This window comes from Colletotrichum higginsianum, chromosome 1 (assembly GCF_001672515.1).
Source record: "Colletotrichum higginsianum IMI 349063 chromosome 1, whole genome shotgun sequence".
Lineage (NCBI taxonomy): Eukaryota > Fungi > Ascomycota > Sordariomycetes > Glomerellales > Glomerellaceae > Colletotrichum > Colletotrichum higginsianum.
Genome location: NC_030954.1, coordinates 84104 through 98123, shown reverse-complemented (window position 1 = coordinate 98123; position 14020 = coordinate 84104). Strand labels below are relative to the sequence as shown.

The 14020-nt window shown below is 58.1% G+C and overlaps 4 protein-coding genes across 4 annotated transcripts; 1 reads left to right on the top strand and 3 right to left on the bottom strand.

Moving 5' to 3' along the window:
- Positions 1 to 348: 348 nt before the first annotated feature.
- Positions 349 to 950, bottom strand: CH63R_00025 (Ubiquitin-conjugating enzyme; the record flags this gene model as incomplete). The annotated part of the gene is made up of 2 exons (XM_018295000.1): positions 349 to 828; positions 927 to 950. The coding sequence occupies 2 exons, from the start codon at positions 948 to 950 to the stop codon at positions 349 to 351; spliced, it is 504 nt and encodes a 167-aa protein (XP_018163362.1).
- A 3510-nt stretch (positions 951 to 4460) lies between these two features.
- CH63R_00024 (Breast cancer protein) lies at positions 4461 to 6782 on the top strand (the record flags this gene model as incomplete). Its single annotated transcript, XM_018294999.1, has 2 exons — positions 4461 to 6415; positions 6473 to 6782. The coding sequence occupies 2 exons, from the start codon at positions 4461 to 4463 to the stop codon at positions 6780 to 6782; spliced, it is 2265 nt and encodes a 754-aa protein (XP_018163361.1).
- A 356-nt stretch (positions 6783 to 7138) lies between these two features.
- Positions 7139 to 8164, bottom strand: CH63R_00023 (Sterol desaturase family protein; the record flags this gene model as incomplete). The annotated part of the gene is made up of 1 exon (XM_018294998.1): positions 7139 to 8164. One exon carries the CDS (start codon positions 8162 to 8164, stop codon positions 7139 to 7141), a length of 1026 nt encoding a protein of 341 aa, XP_018163360.1.
- Positions 8165 to 9771: 1607 nt separating this feature from the next.
- On the bottom strand, positions 9772 to 12435 carry CH63R_00022 (Hydrolase; the record flags this gene model as incomplete). Its single annotated transcript, XM_018294997.1, has 1 exon — positions 9772 to 12435. One exon carries the CDS (start codon positions 12433 to 12435, stop codon positions 9772 to 9774), a length of 2664 nt encoding a protein of 887 aa, XP_018163359.1.
- Positions 12436 to 14020: the final 1585 nt, after the last annotated feature.

Below are 14020 nucleotides of genomic sequence, written 5' to 3'. Positions count from 1 at the left end.
ACATCGAATCCGGGGTGGCACTGCCGCACTTGCGTCCGCTCTGCATATCGATAATGAGGCCTGGAAACTTCCAAGGCCACGGAGTCTAGAGACACCGAGATCCATATTCCGCCATTTGTTCCCGCCCAAACGCCGATAATGCTCTTGCCCTGATGGTTCAACGATGAAAACGCCGTCATTCTTGGTCGAAACCCCGTGTATTCTTATTCTTGTCCCAACTCTCTCAACCCATGTCCGAGAGGCTGATTTTGTGGGCGGTGTTGTCGCCCCGTCCATGATCTCGTGTCCTTTTCCCCATCTCCACATCCTTCCGCAAGAAGTTTGGGCGATGGAGAGAATAGGACGAGCTCATTTGGCGCCAGCAGCGGCAGGCTCGGGGGCGGAGAAGTTTGGAGTGCCCTTAGCGTAGCGGGTGACGTACTGCTTGGCCTGTTTCTCGAACTCGGGACGGTTGTTCTTATACTCGTCGGCAATGCGGGCCTCGAGGGGATCGTCGGGCTGGGGCTCGGCGAGGAGGCTGCGGAGGGCCTCAAGGACGGCGGCGAGCTTGGTGGCGGGCTTCCAGTTCTCGGGCTTGAGCATGCCCATGCAAATATTGCCGGCGGCGTCGTTTGTGATGTTGGGGTGGTAGACGCGGGTGACGAACTTGACGACGGGGGCTTTGAAGGGGTAATCCTTGGGCAGGCTGACGAGGACGGCGAAGACGCCACCGGCGTAAGGGCTGTCTTCGGGACCGGCGATGGTGACATGCCAGGTGTGCAGGTCGGCGTCTCGGGCGAGGGCGATGGTCATGCCCTCGGGAGGGGAAGCGGTGATCTCTGTGAGTTCCTGGTGGTCGGAGGCGTTGGTTAGTCTGATCCAGGCTGGGTGTTGAACTGAGGAAGCGGCGGTCTGTGGGAGGGAGAGGATGAGGGGTGAAGACACACCTTGGCGATACGCTTGCTAGCCATGATGGGTAACCTGATATGATTTTGCGTAGAGAAGGTGGTGGTAGCAGTATTGGAGTTGGGGGAGATTGGGCGCAGTTGAGGAGCTGAGCTGGTGACCCCCCTTGGTTTGTTGGAAGCTTAGAACCGGGAAAGGGTTGGAGAATAGTCGGTGAGTCAGGAGCTGCTGACTGACGTCAATCGGTTGGCGAACTTGCGAAGATGTCCAGAGAAAGATTCTTGAGCTTGCAAAGTCTACGGATGTAGTATTTTTTTTGTTTCTGATGGCGACGATGGGTTGTTTTTGGTTGTCCGCTTTGATGGCAGAAGAAAGTACGTAGTGTAGGTAGTCAGCTTGACGTCTCGGCTGATGGCGGGGTAGGTAGCTATCTGCCTTTAAGGCTTCGGTGGGGTGAGGTCAGAATCACAGCAAGACGGCCAGAATGCAACCGCCTCGAAAGACCAGTAGAGGAGTGGGGCAGGGCGCACTACGGCATGCACTGGTGGTTTGCTTCTTCCGAGGCGAGGCACAACACCAAAGCAGCGAGTGCCGCAAGGAACAACAGAGATGGGCATTCTTGGAAGAGTTTGGGATAGTTGCCTGTGGCTAAACATCAAAAAATCACCAGCCATTTCCCAACAACAGCTGCCAGAGTCGATACTAGAATCAGCAACAAACCTAACCAACCTACCTAACTCCCTTCCGCTGAGACCGACGACTCGGCGATCATGATGCCTTCAAGAACGAGGAAGACCTTTTCGTGTACAAGTCCAACCCCCAAAGTTTTTCTCCAAAGACAGAAGTCAACTCCGACGAGAATATGACGGGCAAGCCGCTGCAATCCCCGGAAACATTTGATACAGCTCTAGTGCGCGTGCATCCGTGGCTCTTCTTCGCCTTGTACGATGGAGATGACGGCCTTTGGAAGTATGACAGATGGGACGAGACGAAATTGTTCGTGCACAAGGTTCGAGCCAGTCAGTGCAGGCCGTGTCCGATTAGGAACAGGGAGATCTGTCCAGATCTTCTAGACGCCCCCAAGGTTCGCTGGGCTCTCCCCTTTAAACTCTCGACCGTGGTGCTGCAATCTCGCGCAACGGCCGTCACTCGTCTCGGAATTAGGGGACTGAGCATGCGAGCCAGACGTTGAAGTGGTTGCGCGGTCTGCTTGCGAGGCACCCCTCGGGTCACGGAAGGGGATAAAGTCTGGCGAGTTTAGACGAGGGAAGCTTCCGTCAACGAGAGGCTTATGGTGTTGTTGGCTGTCTCTTTCGAGCTGTCAAGGACATTCTTATTCATGTCGCCGTCTCAGCAGGGCCACCTGGTCGGGGAACCGATGCTTTGTATCCTGGGAGGGGGGTCAAGAGAAATGTGGGCTTGATTCGTGAATCAGTCCGCCTTCCTTGGTGCGTCCCCTACTACAGGCCATAACACCTAGGGAATTAGCAATTCGCTATTCGGACAGCGGAAGCCGAATCCAGTGAGTTGCGCCAGACCTCTAGCTGCAATGCAAGATGCAGTAGCGGATGATCCCTTGGCTAAGGGTCCCTTGGGCCTGCGCAGGACACACACACACACACACCCTTTGCGATGTCTAGCCCCTAGCTGCTCGGAAATGGGCGGCCTCTGACGGTGATGCTGGAGAAGGCCCGCAGGCTCGAAAGATGCGCCTCGACGACTTCTTAAGCCCGCAGAAGACCGGCTTGGACCAAGTTGGCTCATCATCGGCTTCGGTAGTTCCCTGCTACCTCAATAATCCATCACAGCCGGGCCGACGAGACACATTCCTCAGTGAGGTTAGAGGTTACGGCCAGCCACCAATGACTTTTGAACAAAGTGCCTCAAGGGCCGGAGCGGAGGGAAACACGCGACACCCCCAATGCCCAAAGGGAACTTGGGGATTGCCAGGAGCCGAGGGTCCCGATGACCCCGGGCCCTGTCCCCCCACCGCCCGCAGCGGCGGATTCGTTGATAATCAGTGAAGCAAAAGAAAAAAGGACTGTAGGTCAATGGATCAACGGGTCAAAGACATGCAAAGTGCGAAAGCGGATGCGGATGCGGACGCGGACGGCTCAGCCACTGGTCAAAAGCCCGTAATACGACGCTACTGCTGCAGCTCTCGTAACCTTCGCTTTCCTCCCTGTTGTCACTGACGGCGAATAGGCTCTGCCTATTCAAATCTTCGTTAAGCTGCCTGCCTGTTCACAAATTGCGCTATTCCAGAGGTGCTCGCATAGCTACGTCAACAAACTCGAGTACCGAGCAGCACAATTGTGCTTGCGCCTCTTCTTCCGCCGACTTACCCATCTCACTACACATTCTACCGCCTCTACATTCAGTTCATTAAACAACTCATACTGACTGACACGCATCTCCGTCCAATCTGCCGAACCCCGCCCTGTCCCATCCTTCAACTGGTGCACTCGCCGGCGCATAAACGAGAAGCCCTTAGCCCCAGCGCTCTAGGAACTCGTCAAGTCCATTCAGTCATCGACTTGACCGCCGCCGCCTCCGCGTGCCCCGCGCCACACGGCAACCAAGCAAGTACAACAACCCTAACTAAAGGCAACCAGACTTGGGCTTCTGTTCCCCCGTCCCCTGACGCCGAATACGTGTATCCAGTTGGATGAGCTGTACACATTTGCACACATACACGCACACACCTCATCACTCACACACACACATCTCATACGTTGCCTGTCAATGACGGCCGTTGCGAACGACTCGTCCGTCTGACACTACTTGTTTCTTCCGTCTTCCTTGCCAACTGTTCAGTACGTCCATCCCTACATGTACTCGGCCATGCCTTGGCACTTGTCCCACTTTCCTTTCTCACTCTACGTATTCCTACGCAGTTTTCTCTCCTTCACTGCTGACCTCACACCTCGTCCTCACCACTAGCAGTTGCATTCTCTTCGTCATCGGCAAAGCTCACTCAGCCTTGCTTGCTCGTGACACCGACGACATCTCACCTCTCCCTCACTCCGCAGCGTCCCCCCCAACATAGTTCAGGCCCATCGACAAAAGTATCCTACTGTGTATAGGCCCACCGCTTTCGGCTCTCCAGTTCTCCGTCTCTTATGCTGTAGACCTCGTCTCTTTCTCTTTCGACCGTCCGGGGAGCCATTTATCGCATCTCGTGCCCAATCTGTAATACCACCACGGGTTCCCACAACCGCAGTGAAGTCCCAGATCAGCACTCTTCAGCATCCGTCACTGGTTAAGACGCCATCCAGTCACTATCGCCAGTCGGCAACCAAGATTCGGACTCTTCGACCCGTGTTTCAGCGCCCAAGCCCGTCGTCTGTGATCCGCAACCTCTTGCCAGCGACTCACCAGAACACTTCCGGTTTCCAGCGGCCTTCACAACAGCTCCGCAGCGCCCGACTCCAGAGGTTTGGGGAAGGAGAAAAAAGAGAGGAAGACGGGGGAAAAAAGACTCCCCCAGCAGGACAGCTTTCACACGTTTTCCCGCCCGCAATTTTTCTACATTTCGGACGTTCACCACGTGCTCAGCCTCCTCACCCTTCACAATGAGTAGGCTCGGCTCATGGTTCCGGTCGTCGGCCAAGGCGAGCAGCAATGCGAGCCCGGCCTCGTCGTCGCTCAACCTCTCCTCCAAGGAGCTGTCTGCCAAGGAAATGGCCGATATCGAGGACGCCATGACGGCCGCCGCCTTCATCATGAACGACGACATTGACGGCGCCGAGGAGCGTCTGCGGAAGGGCGACTCGGCCTTCCACCAGCTGGGCATGTCGATGACGACGTTTCTCCGCTCCGTCCTCGGCTTCGAGAAGGAGGTCATGAATGAGGCCTCGAAACGGCTGGCCGAGACCGAGGCCAAGGCGTGGGCAGACTACAAAAAGGCCGAGCGCGAGGGGCATGCCTCGAGCAGCAGGATCTACCCACCGGGCACCGAATTCCTTCTCATCCACGCCGAGTCTCAGCTTATGGCCGCCGTTGTCGCCGTCCTCCATGAGAGCCTGACCGAAGCCCTCAAGGGCTTCTACAAGCTGCGCAAGGCGTTCGTCACCCTGGACGGCATCATGCTGCAGGAGGCCAAGGCATTGGAGAAGGACAAGGCAAAGGCCGACCCGCCGCCGCTGCGGCAGCTCATGAGCGACGGCAAGATGCCCGGCAGCTTCGACGACCAAGAATTCGCCGGCCTGGACCGTAACGACGACAGCGACCTTGAGTTCGTCGACGCCAGCGAGGTCGTCCCCAAGTCCGGGTCCGAGACGCCGGCGGAGAAGAAGCCGAACGGGCCAGCTGCACCCGAGACCCTCCCAGTCCAGGAGCTGGCCGCACTCGACATGAACTCAGGCACGTCGACGCCCTCGTCGGGCGACGCGAAGCTCGCACCCTTGCAGGTCTCGTCGCAAATGGCGGACGACTCGGACACCGAATCCGGCGTCTTCTCCAACCCCGTAGACGCCTTCATTCACAGCGGCGCCAATATGTGCTTCGGCATGCTCCTCTTCATGCTCAGCATGGTGCCGCCCGCCTTTTCCCGCCTCCTGTACGTCGTCGGCTTCCGAGGTGACCGCGACCGCGGCGTGCGCATGCTGTGGAAGAGCACACAGTTCGACAACCTCAATGGCGCCGTGTCGGGCCTGATCCTCCTCGGGTACTACAACGGCCTCATGGGTCAGGCGGACATCACGCCTGCCGAGCGGGACTTTGACGCCGACGCCGAGATGGTCGGGTACCCAGCCGCCAAGTGTGAGGCGCTGCTGGCGTCGATGCGGACGCGGTACCCGGAATCGCGCCTGTGGCGCGTCGAGGAGTCGCGCGTCATGGCGCAGCAGCGCCGGCTCGCCGACGCCATCCAGCTGCTCACGACGGGTGAGGAGTCCAAGATGCGCCAGGTGACGGCGCTCAATTGCTTCGAGCTGGCGCTCGCCGCCATGTCGCACCAGGACTGGGAGTTGATGCAGAAGACATTTCTGCGCTGCCTCGAGCTCAACGACTGGAGCCACACGCTATACTACTACATGGCGGGCTGCGCAGAGCTTGAACTCTACCGCGACGCCTTCCATGCCGAGAAGAAGGATGAAGAGGAGATGCGGCGGCGCAAGAAGAAGGCCGAGGAGCTGTTCCGCAAGGCGCCGACCGTTGCCGGGCGCAAGAAATTCATGGCGCGCCAGCTGCCCTTCGACACCTTCATCACGCGCAAGGTCCAGAAGTGGGAGGACCGCGCCAAGGAGCTCAAGGTCGACCTAGCCGATGCCGTTGCCGTCAGCCCCGCCCAGGAAATGGTCAACCTGTGGAACGGTACCAAGCGGATGAACGACGACGAGCTGAATCTGTCGGTCAAGAGCCTGGAGTGGGGGCGCTGCACCCTGCCGGCTGAGGCGTTGGCGAAGGTCAAGGCGACCCCGGACGAGTCCTCTATCCGGTCCATTTGCCTGGCGGCCGTCTACAGGACACTGGGACGGTTCGAGGACGCGAGGACGATTCTTCAGACTGAGGTCTTGAATGCGGATAGGTGAGTCTGAGCATGCGCCCGAGAAGGGAGAGAGAGCCAGAGACTAACAATTTGCAGGGCGGCATTCAAGGGCCCTACCAAGGACGAGTACCCGTTGCCCATGGCACACTACGAAATGGCAGCTGTGGCCTGGTTCGAGGCCTGCCAGCCGGAGAAGCGCGCCGCGGCGGCTGACGAGCCGGCGGATGCCGAGGGCCAGGCCAAGGCCACGGCGACTTACCGCAAGACAAAGACGGACGAGTGCCAGGAGTGGCTCGACAAGGTCGTCGCATGGGAGGCGTTCGTCTTTGACGCGAGGTTGGGCATGCGCGTGCAGGCGGCGCTGGAGACGCTCAAGTGGTTCAAGAACAAGAACAACTGGTCATAGATGGCATCGCCTGAGCCTCTTTCCTTTTGGGGGTGGCGGGGTACAGGTTTATTTTTTTTTCCTTTTCTGTTTCCGCTTTTCACTCCTGGGTTAGGATACGCAGCAAAAGAAGCCGGAGTAGCTCTTGGACTGAGGCGCAATCTGGATCTCGGTCTCGCGTCTGCTTATTGGATTGAAGAGAGCGGGTGTAGATATTCATTGGTATATATTTTATACACATGCTTAGACGCCCGTTCTCGCTGTGTATATGGGCGCGGAGGGTTTTATCCTCAAGAACACATCACAAGCAACTGTTTCAACGCTAGAACAAGCATTCTATTCGCAACATAAAGAGAGAGGAGACGCTGACGGGGGTTTCAACCACTCTTTTTCGCTTTACGGCCTCGATCCTTCCTGAACTCCTGAATCCCATTCTGCACGAAACCGGCCCCACTACTGGCGGCTTTCTCGCTCCTCTCTTTAACGCGGTGTTTCTCCGCCTCGGCGCGCATGTCGTCAACGACGTCCTGTCCCCGGCTCGTCCCGTGCGCCCAGTCCAGCACGCCCCACGCGCCGTAGTTCCCGCGTCCCCCGCCGGCGTAGTGGATCGCCGTCCGCCGTGTGATACCGCCCATCACGATCCCCGGGATGACGCTGTATCCGGACATGGCCATTGTCTCCTCGACAGTGCAGAGTCCGACGAACAGGAAGTACGTCAACAGGTGCGGTCGCAGGACCAGTGCCGGGAGGAAGCCTGGCACAATACGGTGCAGGAGGAAGGGGAGCGGGTGGTCGGCGAAGAGCATCAGCGAGAAGGGCGGCGCGTCGCGGGCGTGGGCGTATGAGTCGTGAAGCCTGCCGATACGAGCTGGCGTGAGGCGCGAGAGACGGCCGCCGGCGCGGGCGTGGAGGACGCGCGTGTGGATGTAGTAGGTCAGGACCTCACGGGCGGCGATGAGGAACGCGATGTGCTTCATGAGCTGGAAGGGCAGGGGCAGGGCGGTGGAGGCGCGGAAGAGTGGCTCGTGGAAGAGGGATGCGTAAGCGGAACTCACGCCGCCCTCGACGCCGGCGGACAGAGCAAGGTTGAAGAGGGCCAGGAGAAGGGTCCTGAGGAGAGTCGGGCCGTGGGCGGGCGGGAGGGCGGAGGCGCCGGCGGTCTTGATGGATTCCGCGATGGAGGGGATGAGGGTGTCGAAAAGGAGGAAGGCGAGGGAAGGGAGGAGCCAGAGGGCGAGGCGGATGGCGAGAGTGCCGAGAAGTTGGACCTTGAGGGGCCCGTGGGAGAGGACGAGGGTCGTCCAGGTCATATAGAAGAAGAGGAGGTTAAGGGAGGTTGTCCAGGATGTTACTGAAGGAGCAAGGAAGTAGGAGACGATGGGGAGAGAGAGCAGGATGTCCATGGTGGTGAATTTTGCAGTTGCCGATCCCTAATCCTGTGGTGTTGGACGAGTATTGATGAAGCAAGTGAGTCGGTTGTGAAGGAATCGGAAATGAGTGAGGTGCGTGGGTATAAGCGAGCCTCCGGACTGAAACAGCTGGCCGGTGGTGTTTTCGGTGACCGGGCTCAAAGTCGAGGTGGTGATCTTGTCCAAAGTCGAACGCAGCAACGGAATCAACAACGCGGCGGTGAAATTCAATTGCTTTTGTGACGGGGTGCTACCCCGTTGGGTATTAGACGGTAGGTGGGAAGCAAGCATCGAGGCACACACGTTGGCAGCAATGACGTAGGGCCATTCGGCACAGGGGTCTGTGAGTGTGTGAAGGACCGTTGTCCCACTGAGGACTAGCGCCCATGGGCTGTACCGAATAGGACATATCGCAAGAGTTTCAACGTACGGCAAATTTTGAGCAGCTCTGAGAAACCTTGCCACTTACCTCTTTCGTGGGATCCCAGCTGCTCAATACGACGAGGGCACGTCGGCGCACGTTCCGGACGATGCGCAGTCGGCTCTGGGTTGGGCATCGTCCGGAGACAAGGAATTGGAGATCGGGCCGGAGCCGAGGCCGGCGCCGGCGCCGTATCGATCAAATGCCAACAATGGATTACTGACTGCTGCGGCAACATGCGGAGCTCCTGTAGTGACAATCTCCCCTCCAATGGGCAAGACACGCTTGGTCCCATATTTCCAGTTAGCGGGGCCACAAAATGATAGAATACTAGTAAATAGAATGGGCAGCAAAATTCCATCAATCACCATCCAAGGCGAAGTGCTAGAGTGGTTAATAGGTATGCCTCGAAAGCATATGGCTTCGGCCGCGCAAGTTCGAATCTTGTCTTCGTCGTAATCTTTTTAGGGTTTTCCCATTTGCACTTGAGGATGAAGACTGCACCCTTTTTCTTTCCTTTTTGTATGACAACTTGTGACTATTCTATTTTAGCCAAAGTCGCTGGTCGAACTCACTTGCAGGTAATCTACTATGTTTTTCAGTGACACATGTACTGCTTTGCTCACTGGCTTGATCCCGTCATGTCCTTTTTAATACAGGTTTTTGATAGAAGCACACTTGACTCACCAGATACCGAGCCCAAACTCATCACCGAGACGTTAAAGGCAGCGAAGTCCACAAAGGAGATCGTATTAACACATTATTCGGCATACGTGGCCTGCAACACGCACGTCAGACCGACGCCGTACTGCTATTTACTACATGCAACCCTCTAAAAAGCTACAAAGAGCACTGCCAGCTCTCCCATGAGGCCTCCAGTTCGCCAACTGCCCCTGGTCGTTTGCCGCTGCTTCGTCTCCCAGAAGCACCTACCCGCCCTAAAAGCGACCTGACGCGCTCGACGCCGATGCTGTACAAATAGTGGTATACAATCCGCATATGGCCCCCTCGAGATATTATAAAACTCCCCCCTATGTGGGTATGGATATAGATGAAAATGTAGGTCAAATCATAAGTAGTGAAGGGTCATTCAGAAAGTGTCCGAGATAGCGTCTGCCAGGAAGACGCTTGGATCGGAGGCGGCCTCGTACCATCGCCGCATCGCGCTCGCATCCCCTCTCTATCGCGTACCGGTTCTCCGACCGCGGTCGTCCTTCTTGGACGTGGCACGCAGCCAGTCGTCCCATTCTTTGCTAATTTCCATGAGGACGGCGCCCATGACACCCGCGCTGGCCATCAGGCCATGGCCTTCGCCCTCGAGAACGCGGACTTCGCATCGCTTCATCGTCTTGCCGAGCCACTTGACATTGTCGACCGGCACCCGGGTGTCACGGCTGCCGTGGTGGATCACGACGGGCCGTGTGATGTCCACGTATCGGAAACCGATGGTGTGTCTGCGCTCCAGGCAGACCAACAAGTCGACGGCAGGGTTGGCGCCAGTTGTCGCCAGCTCCCAGATGGCGTGCGTCAGTCGAGTGTCGTAAATTGTCTGGCGCTCCTTGTCCATCAATGCATCCGATGCCGCGGCCATGGCATGCGCATCGGCATCATAGTGACCCTGCGCCGAGGCTGTGCCCGTCGGCCTTATCCTATCCATGTTCTCCATGGCTGTCTGCGCAGGTCTTCCCGATAGGTCGTCGCCTGCGCTGGTTTGGTCGTACAAGCCGAGGTTTTCCTTGTCGAGGTGGGGTGTGGTGTCTCGCTTGCTCCCGTGCGTCGCTGGGGTGTCCCGGCCAGTAGTGACAGTGGATTTGCGCTTGCTTCGCCTAGGATTCTTCGGCAGCGAGCTGGTGATTGAGCTACTCGTCGCCGACATAAAAGAGCTGTTGGCAGCTTTCAAAAACGTCGCCGGGAGCGCTCGCAGAATACGTTGCGAAGTCGGAATCGCGTTGGTCGGAGGAAGCGCCTGCGACGTGCCAAAGACGTTCATCTGCGAAGGCGGAATCCACGGCGCAAGCAAGTGGATCTTTCCACGGATGTGCTGAGGCATTCGGAGAGCAGTCGCCAGCGCGTAGATGGCGCCGGCGGAGTGTGCAAGAATCGAAAACTTGGTAATCTTCAGAGCTTGGCAAATGGCGTAAACGTCGTCGGGCCAGCTGAGCGGCGTCGCGGTGCCATCAGCGTACGATTCGCTGTCACCCACGCCGGGTCTGTCGGGGGTGATGAGACGTAGCTTGAGCGTCAACGCGAGCTCGTCGTAAAAGCCCGTGATGTATCTCGTCAACCCCATACCCACACAGCAGAATACGGCAGAGCCATCCGCGTCTCCCACCTCGGAGAAGGAAATCACTCGGCCGGTCTGCGGATGTCGAATCTTTTGCGATAATCGAGGTGAGCACAGATACGACTCGACGGCATCGTCGATGGAGTCTGCACTGCGAGGGCGCTCATAGCCGGCGGGCATGCTGTTGCGATGATCCGGTGACGCAGCAGAATTGCGCGAACTGGCCGACTCCTCTCCTTTGGGGCTCAACGGCTGCGAAAGCCGCTTGAGCCTGGAGCTGCTGCGTTTCATCTTGATGGCTTCACCTGCTTCGGGCGTATCACGTCCTGGTTTCCGTCGGTTCCTGTCGGCGATCTGCTCCTCACGACGCCGGCCCTGAGCGACAGCGGGGAACGGCGCGCTGTCTTCGACATCCTCTTCAACCAACGGCCCACGTGTCCGGAAGTCTTCGGTGTGTCTGGATTGAAACAATGGGCGGCTGAAAGACCGGACGGATGTGTCGGCCGAGACCCTGGCCAAATCGTTTTCGGAAGCGTGGCGAGACAAGTGCTTCCGCCGCGGTACCTCACCCAAGGGTATCTGCTCCTCTCCCTCAAATATAATGTCGTTGTTGCCGTTCCCACTCTCTCTCTTGGATCTCGAGGACCTTGTCGACGTCCTCTTGGCATTGGCTCCCGTTTTGAAGAGTGATGAATCCCTGGCGGGGATCGGTCTCGGGCTGGCCGCTGGATCCAGGCTCGGGCTCGCCATTTCGAGTTTACGGGGGCTTTCCCGCGTGGGCGATTCCGGGCTGTGGGCGGGCTCTTCGCTAATGGGCGTCTCGGCGAGAAAAGGATCTGGACGGAGGGAGGCTCCCGTGAAGCTGCTGGAACTACGATCGCCGATGCTTGCACGCTTCTTTTCTTCCTTTTCTCGCAGTCGCTCCTTGGAACTCATATACATCAAGCCCCTATGGCTTCTGCCTTGCTTCTTGCCCCAGCTGTCGAAGGAGCTTTGACGCCTAAGTTCCGGGGTCGGCGCAGAACCACGTTCTATCGAAAGATTGCCTATGCTCTGCGCATCGTCCCGCGAACCAAGTGAGCCTTTGGAAGAGGGTCTCGAGGAACTTCGTAGCAGAGACTTGAGGCCACCGGAAGCGTCGCGGGCGGGAGATTTGGGAGCGGTTAGGGGCGACAAGCCAGAAGGGGGTTTGGCGGTCCGGATAACAGGGGCGGCAGCGGCGACTTCGTCTAGGGGAACGTTGTTGTCGCCGCGGAGGTTCTCGAGCGAGGGTTGATGGAAGGCGCCGTAGTCGACTCCAAAGCTACCTTGGCGAGGGGATACGGGCAGGGACAAGCTCGGCTGGCTGCGCTCAAAGTGGTTGTCGGCTGGCGTGGATATCACCGAGAGGCTGGTGATTAGGGACGAAATGACCTCGGGCGAACTGGGAACGGTATCGGCGGCGCGGCGCGATGGTGGTGGAAGAGAGCGGCGACGCGGGTGAGGCTCAGGGGTTTGTAGGTTTCGGTACCGGTGGGGGATAGGGGGGATAGAGGTTGGGTCGTAGCTGGTGTTATCCATGGCGACGAACAAAGAAAAGGACGAGACTCGACAGAGAGCCCAGTGGCAGACGACGCGGGCTGCAGGACGGCACGGGGACCGGCCGCTGGATCCAGGAGTGGGCACAGAACCGTCGCTGAACAGCGGCAGCGAGCGAGCAGAGGGGGAACCTGCAGAATCCAAGGCTGACTGGCAGCGAGGGGAGAACCACCGAGCGTCCACTGTCTTACCGCGTGGTTGTCGTAGTCGTACAGGGAGAGTACTTGGTACGTACAGCAGGCGAAGGAAGTTCAAGTCCAAGAAGAGGAGGGTCCGGGCGACCACACAACTGCGACGGTCCCAGCAAGAACAATGGGAACTGCTGAGCTAGGGCAGCCGTGGGCGGGCCTCCCTTACCGTGCGTCAATCGGGGTCCGGGGCTACACCGCAAGCGTCGTGGTGTGGAAAAGGTCGCTTCTTGCCCAGCAGCAGTCGATGGGCCCCCGAATGGTTGTTAGTGTGGCACGCGCGCGCAGTGTAGAGGCGAGGCAGGGCGTGATCAGGGGAATGTGCCGGCACATACACACACAAGCACATGCGCACGCACGAACGCACACACGCAGGGCAGGACAAGGTTGGCGCAGGTACGCGGTGTAGGAAAGGAGCGCTGACGCACGAGGCAAGCGCGGCGACAGAAAAGTGGGAGGGGCTAACGACCGGGGCGAGGGAAAGGCGCGCCCCCGTGGCTAGATTCCCAGCAGCAGCACGGCCGGCGGCTTTCTGCGTTCATGCAGGATGGCCAGCAGAACCCAGTGTCGCAAGGTCGAGAGGTAGGCAATAGGTAAATGCGAAGTACTGGTCGCGTACCGCGGGTGTCACCAGTGTGCCGTGCTGTGTCGACGCTGTACGGCAAGGTGGTAAGTAGGTTCGGAAGGTATGGGTATGGCGTGTTCGTATGCAATGCGCGGCTGCAGCTGCAGGCAGGGTGAAGCGGAGCGCGTTGGGGATGGTGACTCTGACTCTGGGATGGATTGTCTCGTCTTGTCTCGATTTCTCGCGTTGATCGACCGAGATAGGAGATCATGTACGATGGGAAAGGGGGTCGTGCTCTCCTCTTTCTCTTCTTGGCAGAGTCGACAGCAGTCCGTTCAAGTCGAGAGGGGTTGGCTGAGAGCAAAAGGTAAAGGAGCGAAAGAGGAAGCAAGCGGAATGGGAACGGGGAAGACGAGAAAGGCAGAAATGGTCAGGGTCGCATGGGCGTTGGGAAAGGGCAGGACGTGGCGTCGCGAACGTCGATGAAGACGAAGCCGGCGCAAAAAAAGTGTGGAAACTGGGAAATGGACTGGCGAGTTGCGACCAATCTTAGGGTCCGATGGAGATTATCGACTCGTCTCACCGGACAGGGTAGGTAATGTCGGTGCTGCGTGTGACTGTCGACTGGAAACGGCGTCTGCGGCCGGTATTATTATTAGCCCAGTCCACCAGAATGGAATCAACCACGTCTCTTTTCTGTATTTTGCATTAAAAAGGCTGTGTCGTGTGGTATCAATCCAGGGTAGTAGTAGGACATGGATGGCATGAAGAGGTAGTGTGGTCGGTATCAGGGAGGAATATAGGGGATGCCGGG